Source organism: Pristis pectinata, chromosome 8, assembly GCF_009764475.1.
Source record: "Pristis pectinata isolate sPriPec2 chromosome 8, sPriPec2.1.pri, whole genome shotgun sequence".
NCBI lineage: Eukaryota > Metazoa > Chordata > Chondrichthyes > Rhinopristiformes > Pristidae > Pristis > Pristis pectinata.
The window spans coordinates 87,772,545-87,785,255 of NC_067412.1; the positions used below are offsets into that span (position 1 = coordinate 87,772,545).

At 39.0% G+C, this 12,711-nt stretch overlaps 1 protein-coding gene across 1 annotated transcript; it reads left to right on the top strand.

Annotated features, from left to right (window-relative positions):
• Nucleotides 1-11,405, top strand: cnpy3 (canopy FGF signaling regulator 3). Its single transcript, XM_052020858.1, has 7 exons — nt 1-67; nt 184-297; nt 3,167-3,290; nt 4,242-4,338; nt 5,397-5,519; nt 8,495-8,612; nt 10,820-11,405. The coding sequence occupies exons 2-7, from the start codon at nt 195-197 to the stop codon at nt 11,062-11,064; spliced, it is 810 nt and encodes a 269-aa protein (XP_051876818.1). The 5' UTR covers nt 1-67; nt 184-194; the 3' UTR covers nt 11,065-11,405.
• The last annotated feature ends 1,306 nt before the right edge of the window (nt 11,406-12,711 follow it).

Consider the following 12,711-nt stretch of genomic DNA (forward strand, 5'->3'; position numbering starts at 1 on the left):
CGGACACGGCTGACCTGGGGATTGGTCAGAACGAGGAGGAAGTGGATACAATGTGACAAAGGTTCGGGTGAGTGTCAATTTCTCAACTGAGCGTGATTGTATTTTATTGAGGAAAAAGAAACGGTAAAAATAACATTGGGTGTAATTATAACTTTTATTGTTATGTTCTCTTTCACATTAAAGATCGCAGCGCTATGCTGACCGTGGCCAGGCTGATCTCAGCCCTCCTCTTGCTCTCCGGGCTCATCTGGGGGGATGATGAATCCGAATGGGTGAAACTCCCCAATAAATGTGAAGGTTTGTACCCCACTTCTTACTGGACTATCGACAGCTCCACCTGTTACGTACAGAAATAAATACTGCCGTTTAATTCTTCGGCTTATATTCTCATTGCAACTGCTACTCACCAGAGTGTGCATAAATCTCTTCATCGGGAATCATTGCTATTAATATGGAAATAAAAGGTTTATTATTGCTTATTTTTGATATCTTCAAGAAATCCATCAGGAGGGATTGATTCCTGAATTGTTATTGAGAGCCACATCCCTATTGCGTCCATAATTTTCATGAATTACAGCTTCTTTGGTTAGTCTGCCTAATGTATAATAGGCCTCGTTGGGATTTCAGTGATAATATATTTTCATGTAAGCTATTCAGATTCCAGTTGAAGTTTTTATTTTAACTACTTTGGGCGACACAGTGTTTAAATGTTTTACCGAAAAAGGGAGGAATTGCTTAATGAGAGCTGCTGTAAATTGGTTAAATAGATTGGTGCTTAATCCACTTTATGAGTGGTATTGAGGGTTTTTTATAATTATCCATAGGAATAATGTTTGAAATACATGTGATCCAAAATATACAAAACTATCTGAGTTGAGAGGTACTGTCTGCACTATTTAGTAATTGTTTGAGTAAGGAGTAGATCTTTTGTGTGGTGATGATAAGGAGTAGATCTTTTGTGTGGTGATGGTGGTGTGATTTTCAAGTTACTCCTTCAGTGATATTGGGTTGTCCTGGGATGGCCTGTTTGAAAATTCTGCCACATTCTTAGGTCTAACAGGTCTCTGTTTTAGTATGAGCATTTTAAATGGTATATATGTAATTTTGAATAAAACACTTGGACATTGGTTCGACATTGTTTCAACTTAAGTTTCATTTCCCACATATTTTGTCTGTATCCTAATTCATTTATTTTTACATATGCTTAAGAACCTGCTCCTTTTGGCGCTTTTGCCTATGGCTTTTTGAGGAGATTTGAAAACTGGCTTGGATATTGATTGGAAAGAATTTTACCTCATTCTATTATTGGTCTCTGTTTTCAACTTTGATTTGATCCGCTGGTGCTGAAAAATGGAGCATTTTTGAATGTGGACACCCAGAATTATTACTCCTTGGCAGCTAGCTTCAAAGTAAACTTTTTTTTTTGCCTAAATACACTATGATTTCAGAGAAAGAATGCTTTCAATTATTACAGTGGTCTTGTACATTGAGGGTACATGAATTAAAAGAACTAGAGTGAGACTACCAATCCAGTGTGAAATCTGATCCAGAAGGGTTGGATCTCCAAACCTTTCTGCAGACTTATCCCTCTCTTTCTACGTTCCCTTATCGCCCTCGCCCATGTCATATTGCTTGTGGTGTCCTCATCCCACCCTTTTAATATCTTCTTTGAACTTGTTTCTCTTTTTAATATATGCCTTTTGAAGCAATGTGTTTTTAGGATGTGTTTCAATCATTTGGGTGCTTTGTAATGGAAATTGTTTGTAACAAAAGGCATTGGAAAATTTGGAACTGAAAGCTCTGCTCTTGTGCAGAGTTATTTCTCTTCAAATGTTTATATAAAAAATATAGAAACCCTTACTCTCAATATTTGTGGCCAGAATAAATGAGCATTTTTGAGAATATCACTGCAACTATTGGCTTGATTCATTCCAGTGAAATAGTCACACTGTGTTCTTAACAGTATGACATTGTAGTTTGAAATGGACACAATCCTTTCAGCTGCTCATTTGCACACTTACTTTATCATTGTATTTTACTTAAAGTTTAGTTTAGTTTGCAGCTGTCAGTAAATGGTTGGCATCTTTTCTAATTTACTTACAAACTGAATGAAAATGTGCTGTTAAAGCAACTTGTTCCTCATTCTGCGGAAATGTAGAAGTGAGAGATGGTGCTGCTGTTTCTCAGTCTATTTCTAGGTCACAACAAATGTTGATAGTTTCCACTTGTTTATTTTGTCAATTTTTTTTAAATTTAATCTTTCTTGTATTCCATCCTGTTGTAGATCTTGTCCACTTCTTCCCTTTCTTAGTATCTTAAAACTTCATTTATTGTAAACTTTCTCCAGTTCTGGAAGGTTATTAGTCTAGTATATAACTCTTTGTTTTGTTCCACAGAAGCCACCCAATTAGCTGAGCATTTCCAGCATTTTCTCTTTTATTGCTGGTGCTTTTATTTTAAATTCTACATTATCCATCTTGCCAATGAGGTCAGTGTAAGAAATTTAGAATTTTAAACTGGTGCATAAATGAAGATGGAATTGAAGGTTAGAGCTTTGCTTTCAATTCCTTAACTAAAATGTATGGTGGATAACTGAAAGGGGAAAGACTGGTGAGTACCAGCACTAACACCCCTCAATCCAAGCATAAATGTTCTCAAGAAAACACTACAAACTTAATATTACCACAAAAGAAAAATGCATTAACAACTTGAAAAGGAAGGATTTCAGGTGGGCCACCACATGAGAATTGGCGGGCTCATGTTGAGGAAGCAACCTTCTATAGCCAATTTGATCAGGTTGGCAAAAGGGTAGGAAAAATCAGCAGAATACAAAAGATGGTTTGTAAGTGATTTAATAGCTTATTTACAAATTCCCATCAGCTATCATTTTACACAAGAGATTATTAAATTTGAATCTGCTATGTGATATTTAGAGCATGTTTTCAAATCTTCTGCATTCCTATTATTACAACTATGATGCATATAATCTGATGTGCAAAGTACTTAATAAATGTATAACTTTGGGTAAATGACAGCATTTTGGAATTCAGACTATTGAGACAAGAACTTAAAGTGTTCCTTCTCTGGCTTAATAATAAAGTTTACATTTTTTCTTATTCCTCCCTCACATTTTTTCCTACCTCTTTTTTTTTGCATTGTCCCTTAGTTTGCAAGTACCTTGCTGTGGAATTGAAATCAGCCTTTGCTGAAACAGGAAAAACCAATGAGGTGATTGATACCAAATACAGCTTTATGGAAGGAAAGGGTTCAAGGATTAAATACAGGCACTCGTAAGTGAATTTTGCAAGAATTTGCTTATTTTTGAAAGGGTGCTGACATTTATACGTTTTTGTCTTTTGTTTGTCTTTGTGCCATGGCCAAAAAAAAACAGTAGGGTAATCTGTCATTCTCTTCAAAAGACATTCTGAATCCCCATTAGCAAATTCGCCCTAAAAAAGAGGTGACTGGTTGATGTAAATGGTGAGATGCTGTCCTTTGATTTTGGTTGAATTCATATTTGAAGCTCACAGGTTGAAAGTATCTTTGTCACGGTTTATCCCCAGCAGCTGTGTAACAGAGGATTCTCTGATCTATGGGCTGTTCCCAGGGACACACACAGAGATACCGACATCAACTGCTGCTAGAAGATCATCAACTTGGTGAAAGACGCCCTTTAGTCTGCCCGAAACTTGTTGGTCTCCCAGCACTGCGAGATGTCCATAGGGGAATGCTGCTGACTGGCACATTCCAGGCTGCTGGAATACGTGCTGAGGGACACACTGAAGCTGGGTGCAGCCAACGCAAGGGCTCAGTGGGGAAGGACTACAGTTTAGGGCTCTTCTGCCACTGGAGAGGGAGGGGCGGAGTCAGGTGAGAAAGTCCCTTAAATATTGTAAATACAGGACTGGGGTATCACCCCAGGGAGCTACACGAGTGGCATCAGTGCTGTGTTTTTTTTACATAAAAAGGTAACACTCATGATGGATCCGTACACGAATGTAAATGTTTGCACTGTTTTATTGTTGTATATAATTTGTTTTTTATGATGGATAAAGTTTATTTTGGAATTTAAAAAAAATCTTGATCATATCAACAAAGTCCTGACCATTGGTGTATTTTGGTTTGAACTATCATCAAGCAGATTCCAGAAATGAAAAGAAGGATGTGACTAATACTCTATTTTGATGAAAGGTTTGAATGATAACTGATGGCCTCTGTTTTTTTTCTCCCCCTCTTACAAGTGATATTCGGCTGATCGAAGTAACTGAAAATATTTGTAATCGGCTGCTGGATTACAACCTACACAAGGAGCGGACTGGGAGTAATCGCTTTGCTAAGGTAAGAACTGATGAGCTGCTGTTTAGCGGAGGGGAGAAAAGCAGTTCTATTCTGGATTCTGATAGACATCATAATAGACATTGCACTTGCTGGAGGTAGAAGTTTGCATCCACACAAGAAGATAATGGATTGTGCAAAGTGAATGGCTCATAACTGACCATTTCTATTCTTGAATGGAGTGACTAAAGCACATTGTGCGCAGCATATTAGAGCAAATCAGAACAGATAGAATTTATGTGCTGAATATGCTGCCCTCAATAGGGATTTTGACCTGGTAACAATGAAGGTTGGATATATCCAAGTTAGGATGGTGTGTGCTTTGGTGATATACAAGGCTGGGAGGTGATATTAAAGTAAATACAACAGTGTGCTGCAGTGCCTTGTGCAGATAGTACATGCTATAAATTCTGCCTAAATACTTTTTTTTAAACTACAGATTTCCAAGGTGCTGTTTAGGGTCATTATCAGTTCATTTTTAAGCATCAAAAACTAGGGGAAATAACAACCTAACAATTCGAGAAGACATTTGGAGAAAATCCATCTTTTATTTTGAACAGCACTAAACCTGAGATCTAAATCTCAATATACAGTCAAGTGAACAGCTTAAGTTTACAGACAACAATTTTATGGTCCATAATAGTATCTTGTAACTTTGCCAAGAATATTGCTGATATTACAAAGGATCATATCTCCATGCAGTTTATTGGTTCAATATACAAGGAACTTGGCTTCCTGCACTCTCAAATTTAATTATTTTTATCTCTTTCCCCCCATCACAGGTGTGATGATAATATATATGACTCATTTTCAGCTTCTTTTGTCTGAATGGATGTATAACTTATCCAGCAATGTAAAATCCTGACTTTATATACTAAAGATCATTAAGTTAGTGAAGCCCAATAACCTACTCTGTGATATAAGGAGACGATATTTGTGAGATCAGAGTGATGAGTGAAGACACCATAAAGAAACCAATAAAGTGGACGCAATGCTGGAATATATCTTTGTTAAAATCACTGTGCCTAAAGCCTTTAATGCTTAATTTCTTTTCCAACCAGGGAATGAGTGAGACATTCCAAACTCTCCATGGTCTTGTTCATAAAGGTGTGAAAGTGGTGATGGACATCCCCTACGAGCTGTGGAATGAGACATCTGCGGAGGTCTCTGATATGAAGAAACAGGTATGTGCGGAACACCCGAACTGCAGCCTGGGGTAGAGAGGTGGTGCAGTTGTTGATAATTGTGAGACTGTTTTATAAAGTAAAATGACAAAACATAAGATTACTTTTTCCACTTGCCTTGATTGTGTCATTGTACGTGCACTAACCTGCATGCAACCTGACCACTGGACCACAGATACAAGCAACATTCTACGTCTGGGCTCACTGAGTTGATCTGCTGATTAAGTAACACCTCAGTTTTAAATTTTTCATCCTTGGTTCCAAATCCCTCAATGACTATTGCTATTACCTTCTGTAGTCTTATAACCTTGAGTGATATTTCCACTCTTGCAATTTTCACTCCTGTTTATTTTTTTTATTGCTTCATTGGCAGCCACATCTTCAATTGCTAAGGCTCTGGATTTCCTTCCATAAACGTCAATGTCCCTCTGCCTCTTCACCTCTTCAAAATCTACCTCTTTGAGCAAGATCTCCTGCACTGGCTCCATCTTTAACAAATTTTGTTTGATGTAGCTCATGAGAAGCACCTGTCAGTCCATTCTGTTTCTACGTGAGGCTGCTTCAAGTGGTCACATCGAATTCAACAAACCCCCCCACACGTATGTTTGGATTTCATTTGTTGCTGTTGAGGGCCTCTACAAAAGACTTGCCTTTATATCTTCAGGCTTGAATTCCTGTCATCTGCTGGTGCTTTTGCAGCAATGAATTGTCCACGGCTGTGTGTGGAGAGGCTGCCTGTTAGAGCTGGTGTCAGGCAGGTTAGGGCAAGTGTTATAGCTGCTTAGCATTGAGATGTGGGGCTCAGGGATGCACCCTGGTTGGCATGGTGAATGCGAGCTATCACCAGAGACTGGCAGCACCTACCCTATATGTCGACAGGCCACTCAGATCCTCCAGTCTCTCTCATCATCTCCTAATGGATGTGACAGAAGCCACTGCTTCCCTCTTTGTTCATCTGCACAAACTCAATAGCCAATAATGCACGTCTGCAAGTTTGTTACCTTAGAGAAAACTCTGAGCTGAGGCGAGATGTGCAGCCATAACAAAAGAAGCAACAGCTTCCATCATCCCCAAGAGAAAATGTAGATGGTACCTTCAGAAAAGTGTGCATTTAATTTCTGATTGTGAAAGATCATGGGACCCTAGTTTAAAGAAACTTCTATTTTTTAAAAAAAAAAATGAGTTGAAGAAAACTTAGAGGAAAATTCCTTTCATTCCGAAACATGATTTACCTGAGGACACAATTTACATATGTTTTCTCCAAGGAGATTTTGCAGTCTGACTGTCTATAGATGTCTGTAGAGTAGAAGTAACTTCCCTCGGTGTCGATCAGCTCAGGGCTTGTTCCCACCAGAATGCTTCAGTGAAAATTGATTAGAACTGTGAAGCTAGTGGAGAGTTCAGTTTGACCTCTGGTGTTGTCTGTGTGGAGTTTGCACATCCTCCCTGTGACTATGTAGGTTTCCTCCAGATGCTCTGGTTTCCTACCACATTCCAAAGATGTGCAGTTTGGTAGGTTAACTGAGCACTGTAAGTTACCCCCAATGTGTGGGTGAATGGTAGAATCTGATTGTTGGGGGGAATAAAATGTGGTTGGTTTAGGTGTGTTCCTGATGGTTGCTGGGCCTATTTCTGTGCTGTATGACTCTATTATCTCTTATTGAACTGATTGCCCTTACAAGACCATGAACCCCCACACAATCACCAAGGAAGGGCTTTACGTCAATTGTCACAGGCATAACTCTTCTGAATTACTAAAGGTGGGGGTTCAGGGGTTCACCCAGACTGTTTGAAAGGATACTGCAGACAGGTCCAATCAACCTATACAGACGGGGGCCAAAACCAGTGTGAGATGCATCAAACGTCGGAGTTAGAGCTAATTATGTGGGGGATGCAGTAACCGTTTGGTTAAAAGTTTTGTAAAATTAATTGTTTAAGTAAAAAAGCTGCAGCAGTGCATGGAATTTTATTATGGTTTGTACATTTTATCATGTACTGTATCATAGAATTTTGTAGTTTATTGTAATATGTCGTATTTGTGATTTCTATTGCCTTGTTCTAGTAATAATGTTACTTAGCTTAAGTAAAACTTTTAAAAAGGGTTATGAATAATACTGCTCTGAGTTTTGACTAGCTTCACCCCACCTGGATGGTTTTGGTGCCAGTCGCATACAATAAGTAATGTGGAGTTATACTACAGAGGTGATGGGACTATTGCCAGTCCACAGCAGCTCTAAGCCTCCCATCTCAGTGCTGAGCGGCCACACCACTGGCTCCAGTCCGCCCAATACTAGCCCTCATAGGCAGCCTCCACACAATGAGCCATGAGTGTTTCATTGGTACAACGCAAGGCAGGTGTTCACTCCAGGTTCCCGGCACAGCAGCACACAGGTCGAGTGAGCGGGGGTATGTACTTGTGAGTGTTCGGATTGGAGGACCAAGAGTGCTATAACACATCAGTTGAGTGGTGGTAAGCAGAGACCAGTTTATAGAATCATAGAGTTATACACACAAAAACATGCCCTTCAGCCCAACTCATCCATGCGGACCAACGTGTCTATCTGAGCTAGTCCCATTTGGCCCAAATCCCTCTAAACTTTTTTGTATCCATGTACCTGTCCAAATCTTCTTTGTAATTGTACCTGCCTCTACAGCTTCCTCTGACAGTTCGTTCCTTGTACCCACTATCCTCTGAGTGGGGAAAAAGTTGCCCCTCAGGTCCCTTTTACCTTAAAACTATGCCCTCTAGTTTCAGACTCCCCTATCCTGGGAAATAGACTGTGACCATCCACCCTTTCTACGCCCCTCATAATTTTATAAACCTCTATAAGGTCACCACTTAGCCTCCTACGCTCCAAGGAAAATAATCCTAGCCTATCCAGCCTCTCCTTACAAATTTATATTTCTTTCTTTAAGCATTATGCCTGTGTTGGTGCTTGTTTAACTCTAAGTCCATGTTCTCTTTAATATCACAGTGTGATGTGATGGTGGAAATGTATGAGGATGCTATTGAGGACTGGTATAAAAATCACCAGGAGGAAGACCTCACCATATTCCTCTGTGAACGACATGTGTTAAAACCCCACGAAACAGGTATAAAGCTTTAAAAATTTGAAGTCTGGCAGGTGTACATCTAGGTTGCTTTGATTTTAGCTGTAGATTAACTTTTTTTGTTCTAATTGTGTTCTTTCTTGTATAATTTTGTATAATTTGTTTTTCTTGTGAGTGTTGTGTCTCTGATGCTATATGCCTGTGATACTGTTGCAGCTAAGTTTTTCACTGCACTTGTGCATACAACAATAAATTTGACTTTGAGAATAATCATTTCAGAATGGAATGCACCTCTATAACAATAAAAAGCACTTCTTTCTCTCTCACCCTCTCTCTCATTCTCTTTTCTTTCACTCTCCTTCCCTGTCCCCCTCACCTTCCCTATGTTTTCCCCTCCCCCTCTTTTACTTTGGGATCTTATATCTATTAAAATGCTACATAAGTTTGAGTTGAGTTGTATTGAATGTTATGTAAGTGAATTTGCATTTTTGCTTCTCTCGTGGAGAGGCAGTGAACTGGCATCCCTCGGGAAACTTGGTTTGGTAGCGCTTCTTATCAAAGTGGAAAGCTTGATGGTTAAATTTAGCCATACAGTTTGAACTCTGTTCCCCTTTGCTGGCAGTGAATGCAAGGGTATAGAATTATGGAATAGTCAACACGAAAGGATGCTGTTTGAATTATTGAGTCTTTACTGGCTCTCTCAAACAACAGTCCCATTAGTTCTAGTTCCCTTTTTCATTTCGCTGAATTTTTTCCTCAGTATTTATTCAGTTCCCTTTTGAAGGCTACAGTTGATGCCCTGTTAGTGCATTGCAAATACTGGTCCTTCCCAGGTTATGAACGGCTGAATTATAGACAGCTTGTACATATGATTGAGCATTTGAGAGACTGGCAGGATGGATTTGCTGGCTGCTGTGGGGCTGCAAGCTTCTTCTGCCAGGTGGGAAAGGGCCTTCTCTCCCCACACTTCACCACCCCCACCCCCCCCCCCCCCACCATCCTGAGCCCCGCAACATCTGGGGGCTGTGCAGAGCTGGGAGCGCTGAGCAGACTCGCTTGCTTACTCACTCACCAAGTCAATGAGGCCAACTGGCGGCTGCTCTTCCTGCCCCTGCTTGTTCTCCCCTCACAACTGTTTCTGTGATTCTCTCCCGCGTGCCACTTTTGTTCATTTTTGACTTGCAAACAGTTTGGCTTACGAACACTTCTCGCGAATGGAACCCTGTCTTTACCTGGGAACTGTCTCCTGCTGACCACTCACCATATAGAAATAATTCTGATGGATTTTCTGAATCTTTTGCCAGCCATCTTAAATCTGAGCACTCTGCTAATTGACTTTTCTGCTTGGAAGTGTTTATTTTTACTTGCTCTGTATAAATCATTCATAATGTTAATTACTTCCATTAAATCGCTTCTTTGGCCTCTTTATACAAAGGAGAAGAAGCCCTGCTTCTCCAATCTGGCAACATGACCGCACTGCTAACCCTGGAATCATTCCAGTGAACTCCTCTGTATCTTCCACAAAGTCCTTTGTAACAATGGCAGCCCAGCATTGGACTCAGTATCCCAGCTGAGGTAATTGTTATAGTTATAGGTTTAGCCTAACTTCTGGTGTTTGTATTCCATAAAACCAAGCATTGCACATGTATTGTTTAGCTGTCCCATCATCTTCAGTTTTTACTTATTCATTTGCATTGTCAATACTGACATTTACAGTCCATCCCTAATTGCCCCTGAAGAGAGAAGGAAGGAGTCACATTGGTGGGTTGGAGCCAGACCAGTAAAGAATGGCAGATTTCCTTCCCTGGAGGACATTAGTGCAAAGAAAACCCATTTGATTTAATTATTGAATTTAAATTTCTCAGTTAACACATTGGAATTCCAATTTATTCCTCTGGTTCAATGGGCTAGAATGCTGGCTGCTAGTCCAATAACTTAACCACCCCACTGCTACACATAATACTACCTTGGGGTTTTGCAAACATTCCCAGATCTCTCTGTTTAAGCACATCATTTAAAATGGTCTTTCATATAAAAAGATAACTTATGTAAAAATAAATGAACTTCATCCTCCATATGTCAGAGAACTGTCTTGTTTAAATGTATTACCAGGATAAATGGGCAACCCATTGTGGTTTCTCGCTAGAGCAATGCAGTTCAGAATCGATTGCTGTATCTGTTGAAGAAAATCAGTTTACAAAGGTTATGGCACACTTGGTGAATCTACAAATGAACTTATTCTCTTTCAGAATGTTTGAAGGAAGAATGGACCGGCCAGAAGGGAGACCCTGCAGCAATTGATATGGACAAGAAGAAGAAGAAGAAAAAGAAAAAAGATAAAAATGGCAAGAAAGAGGACAGAAAGAAGGGAAAACAAGGAAAGAAGAAAAAGAGACTAGAAGAGGAGAGTGAGCAAGAGGAGGATAAAGACATATCATCAGACATTGAGCAAACACAGCAGGAATTCCCTCCCCACAGACCCGATGAACTGTAAAGACTGAAAGACTTGAGCAGGAAACATTGGTTTAGAACAGAGTGTTAAAAAGCATCAGTGGTTTTAAAAAAAACATTCACCCAAACCATATGGACCTTTCTCTTAATGTGCATTTAAATAGATTTAAGTTAATCAGGTCTTTTGTGAGCAAGTGGTCACTTTTCCAGCTGCTAGTTGGTTTGTTTATACATCATTCTCTACAATAATCCTTTTCCTTCTGTTTTTTCCTTTGAACATAGAATTAATTTTAAAACACATTTTATGACTGGATTCTGTATGCTTTGTTTAAAGAAAACTTGTTGGATGTTTTGTTGACCCAGTATTATAAACAGAAAAAATAATTAGTATCATACCACTTTTTATTTAGTCAATGTGGGTGCATTTGCATAATTAGTTGGATTAATTTTGGTTTGCAGTTCTGACCAGTAATTGGGCACTTGGGTCAGGATATGGTGCTACTGCATTCAAATGACAAGTTTTAAGGTACAAATGTTCCTCCACAGAATATCATGAATAAAAGATCCAGAATAACTTTTAAATTGAGAAGATGGAATATATCTTTTCAGTGTTACTATTTTTGATGCTCAGGCAAACAGAAGAAATGCACACAAACTGTTTAACAGAAAGATAGAAATCCATTTATTTATTTCCAGTAAACTAATGTATCTGAAAATACCTCCATTGCCTTGGGATTTTCATTTCCATGGGAAGGCATGAGATTGGAGAAGCTAACTGTCTTCAAAACATCAGTAAAAATTGTTGAATCTTTGTAATAAAAATAGAGTTCACCATTAAATCAACTAACGTCAATTCCCTCCGCACCCCAATAAATGTTCATCTACGATGCTGAAAAAGAATTTGAATTCTGTACAGATGACAAATACAAATGATTGTTCCATGTATTAACTCGAGTGTAATAATCAAATAAGTGTGTACATTTTACAGTGCTGTCAGTTATACTTGGATTTTAAAAAATTCTTTTCAATTGAAAGCCACATTACAAAACTCAGCAGGAATATTTAGAGTATTGTTCATTGTTTTTAAAGCAAAGCCAAGGTAATAATGTTGGGTTTGGATGACCAAATACACAACCATTTTCATCACATGGTTTGAGACTTTATCCACATTGCCAGAGACGGACAAACATGCACAGAGTGTTAAAAATAGCCTGCATCAGTCGTGTGGTAAAATAAGATCCCGAGATGTAGTCAGATGCAGCTGCCTGGATTCTAGGAATTTTCCACTCATTTCTGCTGGTGACTTTTGTAAATCAGTAACTAGTGCTGCACCATTCCTTACTAAATCATTTGCTTGTGGGGTTGTGATGGTGGTAGGAAGAGGCGCTGTGGAAATTCACAAATCTAAGATGCAGGCAAATAGACTTTGGGAAGAAGAATGTTTTATACTTGTAAAAGCCCCAGTTGTACCTGCTGCATGTGGCTTTTATGCTTAGTCTGATTGCAAATAGAATAATTTCACAATATTAGAATAACTCAATATAATTTAAATACATGTCCTTCTATAATTTTGAAGTGTATTGTTGGACTCTGCAAATTAAGATTATTAATCAGGATTGCTTATTAATTGCAGCAGGGTTTAGTTGAAGCACGTCTTGTAATGTTCCAAACATCTGTTTGCACATTCATT

What these genes read in the sequence shown, in the direction of transcription:
- cnpy3 (XM_052020858.1), top strand. Translation starts at nt 195, where the DNA reads ATGCTGACCGTGGCCAGGCTGATCTCAGCCCTCCTCTTGCTCTCCGGG. An exon ending in ACTCCCCAATAAATGTGAAG is followed by an intron (nt 298 to 3,166) that starts GTTTGTACCCCA and finishes ATTGTCCCTTAG; the next exon opens with TTTGCAAGTACCTTGCTGTG. An exon ending in GTTAAAACCCCACGAAACAG is followed by an intron (nt 8,613 to 10,819) that starts GTATAAAGCTTT and finishes ATTCTCTTTCAG; the next exon opens with AATGTTTGAAGGAAGAATGG.